Below are 18363 nucleotides of genomic sequence, written 5' to 3'. Positions count from 1 at the left end.
AATTCCAGATCTTCAGTCCTGCCCCCAAGAGCAATCTCTGTAATAATTTCAATAAAAATATAAGCATATGTATGCAACACATAAATTTATTTTTAATTTTAATATTTTATTAATTTATTCATATTACATCTCAATTACTAGCTCATCCCTATAATACATAAATTTAAAAACCACAATTGGTAGTTTATTATATGCATTTTTCTCTGACTGATGGCATTTTATGTAAACAATGTTTTAAAAAATTATTTTTGCAGGCCTGGAGAGATGGTTCTGGGATAAGAATTCCTGCTACTCTTACAGAAGACTGCAATTTGTTTTCCAGGGCCCAGGTTGGTGACTCACAACCCTGACTCTTCAGCTTCTGGGACCTGTCACCTTCTTCTGGCTTCTCTGGGCACTAGAACAGTACTATACATGTAGACATTCACATAAGACAGGGTCTTATTGTATAGTTCCCGCTGACCTGGAATTCACTATGTAGACAACAAGGCTGGCCTTGAATTCAGTGATCTGCCTGCCTCTTTCAAGTGTGTGTGTGTGTGTTTGTGTGTGTTAAAGGGGTACACCTTTATGCCCTGCTAATAAAATAAATAAATATTATAAAAATTATTTTATTTTTCCAGTACTGGGGACTGAACCTAGAGCTTCGCATAGGTGGCAAAGTGTCCTGAGGCTGTCTCCAGACTTTTGTGTGTGGGTGGTTTGTGATGCCTTAGCCCAGAAGTAGCTGGGATTACAGGTGTTCCACAAAGCCCCACAACAGCACCTTTTTTTTTTTTTTAATTAAACTTTTTCAACTCAGGGTTTCTCTGTAACAGCTCCAGCTGTCCTAGATTCACTTTGTAGACCAGGCTGGCCTTGAACTCACACAGATCTGCTTCCCTCTGTTTCAGAGTGCACCACCACTCCAGTCTGACAACAGCTACTTTTTAATACAAGTATGTCTGTGCATTATAGTATTTGGGGTTTATGGCTTACATATTGGGTTTTTTCAAATCCCTCTGATGTGGTCAAGAGATTTTTGGGCTGAATGTTCACCAAGTAAGGATTAAATACTGACAAAATAAAAGTTAAAGTAAGGCAAACCAGGTTGCTGTATCTAATTTTCGAGCAGTTTAAAAGTTTAGATTTCAGGGTTTTTTGGTTTTTTTGTTTGATTTTGTTTTGTTCTTTTGTGGAGAGGGCATTATTATAACCTTGTAAAATGTCCTGTTTTAAAACACATTCTTTACTCAGTCTCATTAGATGCGAATACCAAGCTCTTTCTTGGGGGAGAGTGCAGAAAGCCTATTTTCCTTCACTAGAAGGTAGATGCCAGTGGTATAGACTATCCGTCCAATCTCATAATTATTACTCGACTTGCGTTTAGACCTGGATCATGATTAAATGACTCAAAGGGAGGTGGATCCTAATATGGATTAATCCGAGTGTTAAGGTCCAAGAAACAAGAGAAAAATGTAATGTCCCCCCACGGTGAGAAGCATTACACATCAAAGCTAAGCGCAACTGATGTTCCCCAACTCTTATAAAAAGCAAGCCCTACACGGCTTCACAACTTAAAGCAGGAAGCAAGAAAGGTCGGCTGTGGCCATCATCGCAGGTCCGACCAGCCCGGAGGCTGGGCGCACAGGGTCACCGCAGGCCCTAAGGCGGCCGCCCAGAGCGGCCAGGTCTCCGCCGCGCCGTTTCCTGTGTCCGCGGGCGGGCAGTGACTCGGTCCCGCCCAGGGCGTCAGCGTGACCCAGAGGCTCAGTGAACCCTGAACTCACCGCCCCTGCAGCCGGCCAGCCAGCCGCACAGACCCGGGCAGGCGCTGGCTCGCGCACGGGAGGGGGTGGGGCTTTCTCAGACTGCTAACTAAGATGGTGTCGGCTGGACTTCCCGGGACAGCTTGCCTAAGCGGATCGAGAGCCACCAGCCGGGAGGACGACGGAGCGCACTGTCCCGCCTAAGACAGGACCGTGCCGGGGACCCCGCAAGTCCCAGACTCCAAGGACCGAAGAAGCACAGCCAAGTACGCCGTGGGACCCTAGCAAGTGTTCAAGAGAACGCCGAAAGCGCGGGGAGGCGGGCCTTTGACTCACTGTCACCATCTCGCGACAGCTAAAGTGACGTCGCACGGCAGGCGCGTGCTCTTACTCTTTTTTTTCACCTTCAGACTTCTCTGGTTTACGGGGCCTGCGCCTTTAAAAGTTGAGTGACGGACAACGCTTTCGCCCTATCACCTTCCTCGCCAGCATCCAATCAGATTTAAACTTTCCGCAGGCACCGGACAAGTTGGAAGACTCGGGTCGAAAAAAGGAGCGGGCGAGCGAGTGAGTGAGTGAGCGAGCTCTTTGTCTCTCGCGAGATCGGGCAGAGCCAAGTTCTCAGGGGAAACAAACAAAAAAAAAACAACCCACGCCAGAACTGATGTCCAGACTTCCCAAGCAAGTGATTTAAAGGACGTGGCCACAGACCAATGAAAAGGACGAGGAGGTGGGACCGTCGCTTCCGCCGTGCCAGAAGTACCGTTACAGGGCAGGCTTTTCGTCCAATCAACGCCTCGAGGCTCTGGGTCAGGTGACCATGAAGTGCGAGCGGGGGCGGAGCTACGGCCTGGCGCGAGGAACCGTTAAGATAGACAACGACCGCAACCAATGAGGTACTGCGATTAGGGCGTTGGGAACCCAATAACCGCGTCGGGGCGGGCGCCTTCCCGTAGCGCGGGGAGATGTGAAGACGGACAAAGAGTTTTTCCAATGAGAAAGCCGAGGAGCGGAGTCAACTGACCAATGAGGTCTGCGGGGCGGGAGCCTTTGCCGCGGCGAAGTCCAAGATGGCGGCGTGCGAGTCCGCTGTGTGAAACGAGCGCGGGGTGGCGGGTTAGTCAGCTCCGCAGGGACGACCTCCGGCGACCCTCCACGATGAAAGGGAAGGAGCGCTCGCCGGTCAAGCCCAAACGCTCCCGCGGTGGCGAGGACTCCGGTTCTCGCGGGGAGCGGAGCAAGAAGTTAGGGGGCTCCGGCGGCAGCAACGGGAGCAGCAGCGGCAAGGCGGACGGCGGCGGGTCGCGGCGGAGCCTCCACCTGGACAAGTCCGGCAGCCGGGGCGGCAGCCGCGAGTATGACACCGGCGGGGGCGGCTCCGGGAGCCGCTTGCACAGTTACAGCTCCCCGAGCACCAAAAATTCCTCGGGCGGGGGCGAGTCGCGCAGCAGCTCCCGGGGTGGAGGCGGGGAGTCACGTTCCTCCGGGGCCGCCTCCTCAGCGCCTGGCGGCGGGGACGGCGTGGAGTACAAGACCCTGAAGATCAGCGAGCTGGGGTCCCAGCTGAGTGACGAGGCGGTGGAGGACGGGCTGTTTCACGAGTTCAAGCGCTTCGGTGACGTGAGTGTCAAAATCAGTCACCTCTCAGGTTCTGGCAGCGGGGACGAGCGGGTAGCCTTTGTGAACTTCCGGAGGCCGGAGGACGCGAGGGCGGCCAAGCACGCCCGAGGCCGCCTGGTGCTCTACGACCGGCCTCTGAAGATAGAAGCCGTGTACGTGAGCCGGCGCCGCAGCCGCTCCCCGTTAGACAAAGATACTTACCCTCCGTCGTCCAGCGTGGTGGGGACCTCCGTGGGTAGCCACCGGCACGCCCCTGGAGGAGGTGGAGGCCAGAGGTCACTTTCCCCCGGCGGGGCTGCTTTGGGATACAGAGACTACCGGTTGCAGCAGTTGGCTCTTGGCCGCCTGCCTCCTCCACCCCCGCCGCCCTTGCCCCGAGAGCTGGAAAGAGACCGAGACTATCCGTTCTATGACCGAGTGCGCCCAGCTTACAGCCTTGAGCCGAGGGTGGGAGCCGGGGCGGGGGCTGCTCCTTTCCGAGAAGTGGATGAGATATCACCCGAGGATGACCAGCGTGCCAACCGGACACTTTTCTTGGGCAACTTAGATATCACTGTGACAGAAAGTGATCTCAGAAGGGCTTTCGATCGCTTCGGAGTCATCACGGAAGTGGACATTAAGAGGCCTTCTCGTGGCCAGACCAGTACCTACGGCTTTCTCAAATTTGAGAATCTAGACATGTCTCACAGGGCCAAACTAGCGATGTCTGGCAAAATTATAATTCGGAATCCAATCAAGATTGGGTATGGTAAAGCCACACCCACTACCCGACTTTGGGTGGGTGGCCTGGGACCTTGGGTGCCTCTTGCTGCCCTGGCACGAGAATTTGACCGATTTGGCACCATTCGAACAATAGACTACCGAAAAGGTGACAGTTGGGCATATATACAGTATGAAAGCCTGGATGCCGCGCATGCTGCCTGGACGCACATGCGTGGATTCCCACTTGGCGGCCCAGATCGTCGCCTCAGAGTAGACTTTGCAGACACAGAACATCGTTACCAGCAGCAATATCTTCAGCCTCTGCCTTTGACTCATTATGAACTAGTGACAGATACTTTTGGACATCGAGCACCTGACCCTTTGAGGAGTGCTCGGGATCGTACCCCACCCCTGCTATACAGAGATCGTGATAGGGACCTTTATCCTGATTCCGATTGGGTGCCACCCCCACCACCAGTTCGAGAGCGCAGTGCTCGGGCTGCAGCTAGTGCTGTGACTGCTTACGAGCCACTGGACAGCTTGGATCGAAGGAGAGATGGCTGGTCATTGGACAGGGACAGAGGTGATCGGGATTTGCCGAGCAGCAGGGATCAGCCAAGGAAGCGAAGGCTGCCTGAGGAAAGTGGAGGACGGCATCTGGATAGATCACCCGAGAGTGAACGGCCTCGAAAACGTCACTGCACTCCTTCTCCTGACCGAAGTCCAGAACTGAGCAGTAACAGAGATCGCTACAACAGTGACAATGACCGATCATCTCGTCTTCTTCTCTTGGAAAGGCCCTCTCCAATCAGAGATAGACGGGGCAGTTTGGAGAAGAGCCAGAGTGACAAGCGAGACCGTAAAAACTCTGCATCAGCTGAACGGGATAGGAAGCACCGGACAGCTGCTCCCACAGAGGGAAAAAACACTCTGAAAAAGGAAGAACGATCTGATGGCAATGCACCCAGTGCCAGCACTTCTTCATCAAAGCAGAAGCCACCTTCCCAGAAACAGGATGGAGGGACAGCTCCTGTGGCAGCATCCTCTCCCAAACTCTGTTTGGCTTGGCAGGGCATGCTTCTTCTGAAGAACAGCAACTTCCCTTCCAACATGCATCTGTTGCAGGGTGACCTCCAAGTTGCTAGCAGTCTACTCGTGGAGGGCTCGACTGGAGGCAAAGTAGCCCAGCTCAAGATCACCCAGCGGCTCCGTTTGGACCAGCCCAAGTTGGATGAAGTAACTCGGCGCATCAAAGTGGCAGGGCCTAATGGCTATGCCATTCTTCTGGCTGTACCTGGAAGTTCTGACAGCCGATCTTCCTCTTCCTCAGCCACATCAGACACTGCCACCTCTACTCAGAGGCCACTTAGGAACCTTGTGTCCTATTTAAAGCAAAAGCAGGCAGCTGGGGTGATCAGCCTCCCTGTGGGAGGCAACAAAGACAAGGAAAACACCGGGGTTCTTCATGCCTTCCCACCTTGTGAGTTCTCTCAGCAGTTCCTGGATTCCTCTGCCAAGGCACTGGCCAAATCAGAAGAAGATTACCTGGTCATGATCATTGTCCGTGGTGCGTCCTAAAGTCCATGTGTAACTTGTATTTACTACTTTGACATGGTTCCTTGTTTTGTGATGTGTAAAATGGGATACAGCATCAGATGAAACTTTCTTTCAATTAGTTTAGTTGGGTTTTTTATATATATATTTTTGTAAACCTCCTTAAAATAGATATTTGGGGCAGTTTTGCTATTATTTTAAGTGAAAGGGATGCCCTGAAGGTAGCAGGAAGATAGGTTTGCTTTAATTAGGAGATCTTATCGTCAAGTAACTTCTTTTTCTTCAGGTGTTTCTTTTTCAATCTTGAGTTTTAAAAAAAAATCCTCAAAATGATAAAACCCACAATTTTAAAAATCATAATTTGGAGAAAAGAGCCTCTGATAATATTTAATCTTCTGAAAAAATGGTTTGATTGGTGCATGGGTAATTTCTATACTAGAAACATTGACTAAAATTTGATCAAGTATTGCAAAGTCCAATTATTTTAATCAGGTATTTGAATATTTCTTTAAATACACAGTTTATCCCCAGAAAGTTTGCTTTAACGCTCATATCATTAGTTTTTGAGTTTTGTATCCCATGTTTGTAGCAGTGATTGGTAAAAACTGAGGCTTGTGTTATGAACCATTACCTCTTCAGCTGGTATGCAAGAAATGAGTAAGTGCTTTTAAAATGAGAATTGGTTGGTAAGTGAGGTGCATAGTGGTGTTTTTATTGACTGAGAGGTGTAGCTAATACAATTCTAATTGTACATACTTCAAAACCAAAAAATGAAGCTTTTTTGTATCCGTTTAAGAAACTTCTGGTTTCAGTAATAGAAAGAAGAGTTTCCTGCAGGCTTATAAGTAATCCTTTTTTCCCCTAGTGCACATTTAATCAAACATTTTAATTACAGATTTTTTAAAGGTTATTGTAAAGTGCCCATGATATATTTGAAGAAATTTTCAAATTTAAAAAAATTTTTATTTTTATGTTTAAACAAGAGTAGTGGCATTACATTGTTGACAGTGTTTTGAATGTCTTTGAAATTTAATGTTTAAATTTGACAGCTGTCTGGCTGTAGATGCTTGAAATATTGGCGTTAGCCTGCCCACCTCCCTTTTGATTTCCCAGGTACTTACAATTAAAGTAACTTAACTTCACAGACAACACCCCCACCCCCACCCCCCAGCCCTCTTCTCCAAAATAAAGAGCTGAGGATATGACATCTGGGTCTTAATAAGGGCTTCTGTTACTTTATAATAATGTTTATTTGTTTTATGTGCCCTTCTGCCACCATTTATAATTTCTAAGGCCATTATTAAATATGGTTTTCTTTTATAATTTAAATACTGAGGATTTCAACTAGGGCCCAGTATTTAGTTACGATTAGGAACTTGAGTTTTTGATCATGGTCAGTTTTTCTGTTCTGTGAACATGAGTTACTCAAAGTCTTGCAGAACCCAACTGTTTTCTTTCTGTTATGAAAGCTCATAGATTTGAAATAGCATCAATAATAACCCAGAAAAAGGTCACATACTTTTAATTATTCATTATGATAGGTGTATACTACATGTCAGTATGAAAGCCTCATCACTACTATGTCATACTTTTGTTTTTCACTATATATTTATGATTTTTATTTTAATTTGGAGGTTTTTGAGAAAAAGAATGTACTAGGCTTACAAGCACAGAGGTCCTTGGTGTGCCTATAGGAAAAGTACCTGAAATCCTCTTAAGAGTTGGGTGTCTTTTGCCTCCAAAAAACAAAAACAAAAACAAAAAAACCAACAGCAGTAGGCATGAAATAGACATCTATTCAGAAACTGATTCAAGTGTAGTCTTTGTACATGAAGTGTAAGTACAGTTTTTAGTTAGGTAGATTTTCCCAGTTTAAATAATTTCATTAGCGATTAACTTTTTAGCATATATATTTTTTTAATAAGATAGTTGGGCAAATTATTTTGCTGTTAGAGAGTGAAGTCTGTGACATCTAATCTTACTATTAATCAAATGTCTTGTGATGGCTCTTTTTTTAAAAACTTGGTTGGTTAGCAGCTTACTGAGTACTGATTTTTGCTCTGTCTTTGAACCCTGATTTGACATTGCTACATTTTGTTAGATCTGATTGATTAGTGCTTCAGTATTTTTGAAACAGTGGCTTGATGCCATTTCCAAATGTATGTATTATGTAAATTAGTTTGGTGCTTACTACAAAGTGCCATCTTATTTGTGTTGCCTACTCTTGTACAGGTTCATAATATCTGTCAATTAGCCACTTAAAACTTCAGAATTTGATTGAAAGTAGAAGTCTGAATCTGTTTCTGATCTTATTAGCCACACCAGAATCCCATATTGGATATTCTTAAAATTATGCATATGGGTGTTTTGCCTGCATGGATGTTTGTGTACTACATGCTGGCTTGCTTTTCCAGAGGACCTGGGTTTGGTTCCCAGCACCTCGTCCCAGGGGCTCCATCCTCCTCTGGCCTCCGTGAATGTTTATTTCAACAGCCCATCTTTCTTTTCTTTCTTTCTTTCTTTTTTTTAATTAATTTAGTACTTTAGTGTAACTGATTTTTTTTTTCAAAAACTCAGCTAAAATGAATGAAAAATTTTCTTAAATATGCTATTTATGTGTTAAATAAACCGGTAAAAATAAGATTAAGACTTTATGATCACAGCTTCAAAGTTTATGGAAAGTTAAGCAATCACTCAGCTTCTAGCAAATGGAGTACTAAATCGTGGAGTACTATTTGCCAGTTGTAATAGAGAGATTTCTTCCTATAAAGAATTTTTTTCATACAGAAACCTAAATTTTTAATGTGTACTTGTACACTATCAAACTGAAGGTAGTTTTCCATTTAGAATTAACCTCTTAAAATGTACATCCTCTGGCTTATATAAGCTTTTGTTATATTTTGGAGGTGGTAAACTCTTTGTGACTGACTCACTTATATCATTTGATACACAGCAGTAAAAGGTGTTTTTCAGAGTCAGACATTTCCAGGTTTATTTAAAAACTATGTTATGGGCAGATGGTCACTGATTTTTTTTTTCTTTTTTTAAAATTAAGTGGTTTTTTTTGTTTGTTCAAAGCTGGTAAAATTGCTCATTTTGCAGGCACAGCTTGAACTAAGGTTTATCCACATAAGAACCATTTATCAAAACTTCTGTAGTAACAGAATTATGAGGTTTTTCTATCGATGAGGGCCTTAATGACTTCAGTGAAAAAAAAATGGAGATAATTTTTGGACTTTTTTTTTTCCTCCCCGCCCCCCCTTGTCTTTGTCACAAAGTCTGGTTTTGAAATAGGAGTAAGGTATGAGAACAAAACCCAGAGTTAGCCCTGTTAACTTTCTGGTTAAAGTGATGCCCTTAATGGGAAATGACTTCAGGTAACTACAGTAAAATGTTAAGCTTGATGAAGAGTTCTTATATGTATAATAACTTGAGCAGAATTGAAGTATGAGTCTTGAAGTGTTTTCTGACTGCTTAGCAAATTGTATGTGTGTTTTCTTAACAGAAGGTAACACCTCCTATTTTTGGTAAAGGTGGTTTGTAAATGGCTTTGAAGATTTGACCCTAATCTACAGTAATGGAGTAGTCTTTATTACTCCATATAAATAACAAAATAAGTGTAGAAGGGTCAAAAGTTTGCCTAAACTCCATCTTTCTGTTCCACTTTTTTAGTTATATTTAGAAGATATTGGTTAATTATAAATTTGCTTTTTCCTGAACATTTGGCCATGTGTTAGTCAGTTATTTAAGGATGGAGATATTTTTAGTCCTCTAATCCTTGATGACAGTCTTAAAAAAAAATCAAACCCTATTGCTCTATTTGTATTTTGTGTATTCATATAGTAAATTCATTTCAAGGTTTGTGCCAGTGGATATTATTGGTGCTTTTTGAAGTTAAAGTGGACTATCCAGGAAGGTCTTGTTAATACTATGTTCATCTATAATGGCATAGGGGAAATATATATATTTTTAATACTGTAAACGTTTGTACTGAATAACCTTTTTTTCCCCCTCCCGCAAGCAAAACTGGTGAACAGCGGATGAAGATACGGAATTCAAAGCTCTAATGGACCTTTTTGAAGAGAAGCTGTGGCTTATGTGGAGTTTACATGGGCCTCTGATGGAAGAAAGCTAATCTGTTTAGTATTTTGTGCATTTTACTAAAATGGCAGCTTAACATTGTGTATCTGCTATTGTGATGCCAATGCCGGTGTTTTAAGTGGAAAAAAATGACCTCTTTGCTTTGTGCTGTGTACACAAGATTTCTGGAAAAGTAAAGAAAAACCCTTTTTATGGCTCACACAGCTTAAAAGTAGCTGTCACTCAAACATGGGCTCACAGTTGAGCTGCTTTTGTTTTATTCTAAATAAATTGTTTCTTTTGAGGAAAATGTTTTTCTGCCTGGAAGTGAATTGACGGCAAACCTTGACCCCTTTGTTTGCAGCGGAGGGGGTACTTGCTGCTGCTCAGATCTTGTATGTCTTGAGCAAGAAGCAGGGAGACCATCAATTTCGTGTTGACTATCACAGTGTGTCAATTCTGAAGGATCATAGTGTTACAGTGACCCCCTTTGTTTGCAGCGAAGGGGGTCCTTTGCTTCTCGGTCCTCAACAGGATGAGGGTGCTGTTCCCTGGTGTGCAAGAAGCTGGGCAAGCACTCTAAGCCTCACCACAGTGCACGAGTCGGGGGCTTTGCTGGTTTGAAGAGCCGGAGTTCCTGAAATTTAAGTTTTGATTTATTTTGTTCACCCATCACGTTTGGCTTTAGTTTCATTTTTTAATTTGAAGAAAAAGTTTGAAATTGCATTATCTTGCACTTTTAACATTTGCACCAAAAATTGCCAAAAGAAGGAGAAATGCTCCGGTTGCTTTTTAAATGTTAATGATGATGTTAATAAAGCCTTTCCTGACACATTTGAGGAGCTCCTCCGTCTCCAGGGGCTTCTTACCAGAGTTATGCAGTGATGGGTTTAGTTCTGAATGGATGAAGAGTTCCTGAGAGCTAGCGTTTGTAATTAGAACCGTTACTTGGTATCTGTGCCTTATTTGACCTGTGGTTCCACATGCCTTGGATGTGCATGCACCGTGACGGTTTCATAGGTTCGAACGCACACTCAGGCCCAGTCACTTCGGTTGGTAGTACAGATTGTGAGGAAAAAAATGGAGGCATCCTTAAGGAGGATTTTGTTTGCCTTTAGTTCCTGCATTATCCTGTACAGGGCCTCTTGAGCTTTGGAAGCCTGTTCCCAGTACAGGAGAAAAACTCCCCTGTTTGCTGCAGGAGACTTCAGTGCACAGTGACAACGCTGGAGTTCAAGAGGAAGCCAGCAATTCTGCACCTTTGGCTTCAGACACCATGGTTTGCCAGTTTTAAACTTAATAGTTGCAGACGAAGACCACCTTGACATGCAGGCTTGCTGGGCTTGTTTTGAATTTTAACCTCGGATGGAAGAGCCCTAGTGCTGTCCTGTCTTCATGCGGGATGATGATTGCTAGGCAACAGGTGATTATCAACCAAGGATGCCACGGTTATACTCTGCAAGGTGGTGTTCCAGTGGTAAACAGCTGTATAAACTTGTAAACAGGTAAGAGGGTTTTTAAGAGGTCAAAAGTATAATTACCAGGGAGAGGGCATTTAACGCTTCGGTTATGTTAATCTTTTTGGAAGTCTTTAGGCAATGCTGCTGTTAGCAAGCACCCTCCCCTCACTTGGGTATTTACAAAATTCTGCAACTTTGTTCTTGATAATCATTTTGTGTTTTATTTTTGAGTATATTTTATCGTATGAAAAAATATTTTGATGTGGGAGACAAAGTGTTAACATTTTGATTATGGATTTGAACCTTGGAGTCTTAAATTTTTTTTGACATTTGCCAGTAACCCTGGTGTTCGCCTTTCGTTGTGATTTAATGGTACAAGAGACCTTACGGCTATCAAAACATTCAAGGATTTTTAAAAAATGATATTTTATCTAAAATGATCATATTTTTTTTGTCCCTCTGAGAGATATATTATGAAATTGAGGCAACTGCAACTTGAGGGAAATGAATAGTGTTGAAAAGTCTGACTTTTGTCTTACCATTTTTGTTGTCCAGTTATCCTAGCAGCCTGAGCATCCTCCCTGTACATTAATCGAATGAGCAAGCACAGCTTTCTTTGTATATCATATAACTTCCTCATTTTGCTTTAAGTGGGATCTGATCTGTTCATAACTTCTTCCACAGATTTAGGGGAGCTCGTAACTATAGTAGCTCCTCTGTACTGGCTACTCTTCCTCTTAGGTTTTTGAGCCCCTTGAATGGTTTAGCTGTACAGCTTATATATGACACTGATACGTGAGAGGGTCAAAATGAGGAAATCAGGCCTTTTCAGGCGCTTGGTGTATTATCTACATGTGTTTTTAAGCCAAGTTTGCTTAACCTTAAAGCTTTGCTAATTCAATTTTTACATATCTAAGCAGTTTATTCCTATTGGAAATGCTGGGTTTCATTGTATATTTCTCTCTTGCTAGTCTTTTTTTTTTTTTTTTTTTTTGGTTTTGGTTTTGGTTTTTTGAGACAGGGTCTCTCTGTGTAGCCTTGGCTGTCCTAGACTTGCTTTGTAGACCAGGCTGGCCTCGAACTCATAGCAATCTGCCTGCCTCTGCCTCCTGAGTGCTGGGATTAAAGGCGTGCGCCACCACGCCTGGCACTCTTGCTAATCTTTTTAAGTAGTTAACCAATTAGTAGTCAAATACTTTAACTGTGGAGATTTAAGAAGATTGTGGTGCATTGCTTATGCATTTCTACGTGTTTAACTTTCTGAGGTCTCAGGCTTCATCTCAAGAATGAGGGAAAAGTGTTTAAAATCAGTGTTTTAAAAATGCATTTTATAAAACCATATGCAAAATGGAAAGGTACACAGTGTAATAACACCATTTTGAAACTGGTATTCATGAAATCAAGTATTAGTTGCATTGAAGAAAAATTAACTGGTGGAGTGTTCTGATTTTAAAATGTGGAAACTGCTCTTTGAATTTATTTGTATGGTTTCCCAGTGTCTTTAGTATAGTCTAGATGTAGCATGTTGTTCTACAAGACCTCTGAATTAATTTGAGTTCATTTTTTAAAAGCTTGGCAGTGTTGATTAAAATTGAAAATAAGTATTGCCTTAAGTAAAGCTGCATTTTGTAAATTGCTATTTCCATAGCTTAAGTCAGTTGGTTACAAGCTTTTGCTTACTGAGGCTTTTTTGAGACAGTCTTGCTTGTGAAGTTCAGGCTGGTCTCAAACTCAAGATCTCCCTGCTTCTGATTCTAAGTGTAAGATTACAGTTACAGGCCTGTGATACCACATCTGGCTTTACAGTGTCTTTTTGTTTGTTTCCTTGGTTATTTTTATTTTTGTTTTGAGATAGGGTTTGTCTGTGTAGCCCTGGGTGTCCTCTTAACTTACCTTGTATAGCAGATGTGGCTTCTTAGCGGCAAGTCTGCCTCTGCCTCCCAAGTGCTGCCTTCAAAGGCGTGCGCCACCATCAGCCAGCTAGTTTTGTTTGTTTGTTTGTTTGTTTGTTTTGGATTTTTGAGACAGAGTTTCTTTCTCTGTAGCCTTGCCTCTGTCCTGGACTTGCTCTGTAGACCATGCTGGCCTGGAACTCACAGAGATCCAGCTGCCTCTGCCTCCCTGAGTGCTGGGGTTACAGGTGTGCCCCACCCTTTGCTGGCTTTAGTTTTAAATTCTTAACAGGGACTTATTGTGTAGCTTCAAACCTCAGAGAAGCTAACTCTTGGCAGGAAAAAAAGGGGGGGATTTGAGCTTAAAGTACTTACCATGCTTTAACTCAGTGAAAGTAATATTCATCTTCCAGCTGAAATTTTTAAGTTTGAATATTGACTGTATATTAGGAACCAAGATTCTGAAAGTAGGAAATAGAAGAAAGTATCATGTAGTTTTTCCACCAAGTTTATACAGTATTAAGGAACTAGGTATTAAGAGGTAACTAACCACCAGGGAAAAGTTTAGCAGTATAAGATAATAGGAAAGATGTAACAGATCAGTTGCTAACGCTTTTGTAGATAATAATGGATATAGCTATTATTAGGTATGTATCTCAAGCTGGGATGGCTAAGAAAGGCTTAACAAAAGAGTTTGTTAGAAGAGACTATGGAATGCTGGAGGGAATTTGTGATGGGTGGGTCAGGCATCTACACATGAGTAAGAGGATAGTACTTACACCTGGCTCTGTGGCGCAATGGACAGACAGCGCATCGGATTTCTAACGAGTCTTAAAAATTAAAAAAAAAAACATTATAGTAACTTGGTAAATGGACAATATATACAGACTAAATCCTGGAAAAGTTGTAGGGTGATTGGGTCAACCAAAATAAATTACAGTGGGCAAGCAAAGATGAGGAGATGGCGGAGATGGATCATCAATTGCAACATATTGACAGCAACCACTTACTAAATACTTAATATCAAGCATTCTGCAAAGTGTTGTATGCATATTGCCTCATTGAAGTTTTCTACATTCTAATTCTAATCTGTCACTATGGACCCAAGATTCCAACAGGCCTTTGTCCTGGTCAGAGTTCTCATGCTCATTAATTTTGCCTCATTACTTTTTCCCTTTTCTGGAGGCCATAGCTAGGATGAAAGCTGTAAACTTGAGTGCAAGTGATACTGTATTAACAGTATGTGTGAAATAGGCTTTTTGCTTTTCCAATTCTAGCTACTTTAGATTGTTAGAACCACCATGATCTCGGGTTTGTTCCTTTACAAGCTCTTGAGATAATTCTGCTGTGTTCTGTAGTCATTGGCCTATGAGTTGAAAAACACTGACCTAAGAGCATATCACATTTGAGGATTGAAAAAGATGGTACTTGAAAAGTGTAAGTAGGACATCAAAAAGTGTTATGTTTCAGAGCTGAGAAGACGAGCTCTCAGAAGATAAGCTCAAAATTGTTGGAGCAAACAGAAAAAAACTGAAAATACTCTCACTTAAATTTGCTACCTAAGTTCTGGATGTGTGGCACATATCTGTAAGCTCAGTACTTGGGAGGCAGGATGGAGTTGAGGGCCAGTCTTGCTATTAATGGCAGGATCCTGTCTCAAAAATAAAACAACGGGGGTGGGGTGTGGGGGAATGTCATTTAAGTAGCAGTTTAACAGTTTATTTCTTCAAGGAGCTCATTGTTTAATATTTAATTTTGCCTCACCAACAAAGAAGGGCTGCTTGAAGGATTGGGGATGTAGCCTGTGACTGAGCACTTGCCATAGGGTGCATAAGGACACACACACACACATGGGGTGGGGGAGGAGGGGAAGGAGGTGGTGAAGAGAGTGGTGGAGAAATGCTAAAGAGACACCAGAAAAGTTGGCTTGTGTGCTTTTAGTTGTTGTTGTTGTTGTTACTTTTGGGTTTTTTGGTTTTCAGGGTTTTTGTTTTATTTGTTTGGTTTTGGTTTTTCAAGACTGGGTTTCTCTGTGTAGTCTTGGCTGTCCTAGACTTACTCTGTAGACCAAGCTGGCCTCGAACTTACAGAGGCCTGTAAGTTTCACCTGTCTCTGATTTCTTGAGTGTGAGACTGAAGGCATGTGACACCAGGCCCAGCTTCTTTTTGTTTTTTAAATTGGAGCTGAAGAGATGGCTCAGAGGTTAAGAGCACTGGTTGTTCTTCCAAGGGACACAGCTTCCACTCCCAGCACCCTCATGGTGGCTCACAGCTATCTATAACAACAGTTCCATGGTGTCTGATGCCCTCTTCTGGCCCCAGGCACCAGGCAGGCATGTGATGGGCAGATGTATACACGGAACGTCCATATACATAAAAACGTGTATATGTGGGTATGTGTGTAGGCACATATGGTAAGGTGAGAGTGTGGCTTTGTGGAGTTGTTTTTCCTTGTCTACCTTCCTGTGGACTCAAGTTTCCAGGCTTTCACGGCAAGTGCCTTTACCCACTGAGCCATCTTGATGGTCCTCTTTAGCATGTTTTAAATTTTATGTTGTGGATATTGGACCAAGGCTTCCAGCATGCTTAAGTGTGTACTATTGAAGTTTCACTTGGTGTTTTTTAATAGCTACTCGGGCTTTACTGCTTAAGGCTTTTAACTGTTGCCCACCCTGAGCTTTCAGAGTGGTCTTCTTTCTAGTATATCTGCTGCTGCTGCTGCTTGTCTTTCTGTTTTATTAAATTGTTGTAGCAATTTCTATTTTATTTATACATAGTTTCTGAAGTATAATTTCTATATTTCATAACTTAGATTTTTTTCTAGTGGTATCAAATTAAATTTTTATTTTAAAATTTAAAGAGTCTAATTGGACATGGTAGCACATACATTTATAGTCCCTGCACTCCAGAGGCAGAGGCATATGGATCTCTGAGTTTGAGGGCACCCTGGTCTATGTAGCAAGTTACAAGCCATCCAGGGATACGAAATGAGACTGTCATTAAAAAAGAAAAGAAAGAAAACTTTAAAGAGTTTTCCCATGTTTGCTATCTATACAAAGCAGATTTTTTTTTACTTGTATAAATTGTGTATATTAATTGTATGAGTTCTCAGGTAACTAGTAGATTTCCTAGAAATCGTATATTCCTAGAAATTGTATATTGATAGTTTTGTCTCCCAAGATGAGTATCTTATAGTTTAGTATACATTTTTTGTTTTTATGCAAAGTGTCTTGTAGCCTAGACTGACCTAGAACTTTTCACATATCCAAGGGTGACCAGAAGTGTTGGGATATGCCGTCATATCTTTGTTTATAGAAACACATCAGTAAACTGTACACCTTAATTGGGATTTTTCTGCATTCGGTAGCAGAGATCTCAACCTGAAGAACTTTGGGAATTTTAATTTTAAGGTTCTTCCTCAGATTGGTTTGAATTGGGGTGGATAGGGTGACTCAGCAAAGCCTCAGGAAGTGTTTTTACCTTTGTTGTAATTCCACTGTGCTGCCAGTGTTGAGGGCCACTGGTCTGGAGACAAAGTTGGTACATACTCAGAAATACACAACCTTTTAAGAATTGGTAGGAAACAAAACCAAAAAAAAAAAAAAATTCCACACAATTTTAGTTGGCTACAATCGTATATTATTTACCTTACAGGATCCCAGCCTAATAGCATTACATCACATTAGCATCACTCGGAAGGTGGGTAGGAATGTACAATGAGTCTCATCTTAGACCTGGTGGGTGGGGTGGGAATGTGCAGGTAATCCATGTATACAGTAACATTTGACAGATGCTTGTGTAGCATGTGGGAGGCACTGGGTTTGAGCCTGGAAACCATGTACGGTGTGCGCGCACACACACTTTTAAGAAACTGTTTTTGATCTAGATACAGTATTCTGTGTGATAAAAATGAATACTTATGATCTTTTTTTTAAAGATTTATTTATTTATTATGTATATAATGTTGTGTTCACATGTACCCCTGCACACCAGAAGAGGGCACCAGATCTCATTATAGATGGTTGTGAGCTACCATGTAGTTGCTGGGAATTGAACTCAGGACCTTGGGAAGAGCAGCCAGTGCTCTTAGCCTCTGAGCCATCTCCCCAGCCCATAATTATAATCTTATTCCTTGTGCATAAGTCCCAAAGTTGCACTGATGAGAATTACTGTGAAGCATTTATTATTTTGCTTTGTTTCAGACAACAATGACCCAAAAAAAAACCAAAAAAAGGAACACACACACACATGTATAAAATATTTACTTATTTTCTGCAAGGAAAGTAGGAATAAGAGTACTGTGGTCAACTTCAGGTGGGCAGGAAATAACCAGCCTTAGTTAACAGAAAGATAGGAAGATTATTCCCATTGTACTTGTTGATTCCTGAATATTTTGTTAGGTTTATATATTACTTTCTTTCCTGTTCTGTCTCATGCATATCATGAGATAGAATCTACCCTGATGTGCATGCACGTGCGCATGCACACATGTACACACTCATGCAGATGTTGAGCATATTTAAGGTGTTGCTAGATGCCCCGTGATTTATTATGGATTTATGTTTTTGTTTGTTTGTTCTATGTTTTGTTTTTTTGCTATGGGTAAAACCCAGGGCTTGCATGGGAGATGGGAGGCAAGTGTTCTATCACTGAGCTTTGCTCCAACCTAGAAGTTTAGGAAGGTGATGGATATGGGCATAATTGAGGAATGGTTCCTAAATTTGTTTAAAATTATACTTCACAGGCTAATTTTCTTCACATAGAAACAATATTCAGCCAAGGCAAACAGAAAACAAATACTAATATTCATGTATATTAAAGGGTGTGGTCAAGTATAATATTCAGAGAATATTATTAATTTGCATTATAACAGTTTAGGTACAAGAATGCTATTTTTAATGTATAGGTTTTTAACAATAAAGGGCTCTGACGGATATTTGCCAAGCAGTCATGTTGATATCCAATGAAAATTGCAGCCAGATTATTTTCATACTCTATAGTTTTTATTTTTAAATTTGTTGTATGTGCTTTAAGGGGCATTTTCATCAGCCTCAGTAATGTCAGCTTCTCTGGGAAATCTTTCAAAGATACATTTATAAAACTATGATTGATTTCTCTTCAGAAATGAGAGATTTATTTTTAGTGGAGAATCAAATAGATCGGGGCTTTTGTTGTAGGTTTTTTGTTTTGTTTTTTTGTTTTGTTTTTTGAGACACCTTGTTTTGCTTACTTTTCTTAGGAATGATTGAACTGAATGAAACTATATATATATATAATTTCTTAAAAATATAGGACATTGAATCCCTC

The 18363-nt window shown here is 41.9% G+C and overlaps 1 protein-coding gene and 1 long non-coding RNA gene across 2 annotated transcripts; both read left to right on the top strand.

Annotated features, from left to right (window-relative positions):
- Positions 1–544: 544 nt before the first annotated feature.
- RBM15 (RNA binding motif protein 15) lies at positions 545–10014 on the top strand. Its single transcript, XM_084756823.1, has 2 exons — positions 545–5637; positions 9646–10014. The coding sequence occupies exons 1-2, from the start codon at positions 2775–2777 to the stop codon at positions 9666–9668; spliced, it is 2886 nt and encodes a 961-aa protein (XP_084612949.1). The 5' UTR covers positions 545–2774; the 3' UTR covers positions 9669–10014.
- Positions 10015–14952: 4938 nt separating this feature from the next.
- LOC311583335 lies at positions 14953–17305 on the top strand. The gene is made up of 2 exons (XR_014774459.1): positions 14953–15005; positions 15039–17305. It is a non-coding gene; the product is annotated as an uncharacterized lncRNA (long non-coding RNA).
- Positions 17306–18363: the final 1058 nt, after the last annotated feature.

The sequence above is a fragment of the Acomys minous genome (assembly GCF_964271855.1).
Source record: "Acomys minous genome assembly, chromosome: 14".
NCBI lineage: Eukaryota > Metazoa > Chordata > Mammalia > Rodentia > Muridae > Acomys > Acomys minous.
The sequence above is the reverse complement of the archived record's forward strand: the minus strand, read 5'-3'. Positions and strand labels throughout refer to the sequence as shown.

Excerpts from the sequence above, each read along its gene's own strand:
- RBM15 (XM_084756823.1), top strand. The coding sequence starts at position 2,775 with ATGAGGTCTGCGGGGCGGGAGCCTTTGCCGCGGCGAAGTCCAAGATGG. Across the intron at positions 5,638-9,645 it reads GGTCATGATCATTGTCCGTG|CAAAACTGGTGAACAGCGGA; the intron begins GTGCGTCCTAAA and ends CCCTCCCGCAAG.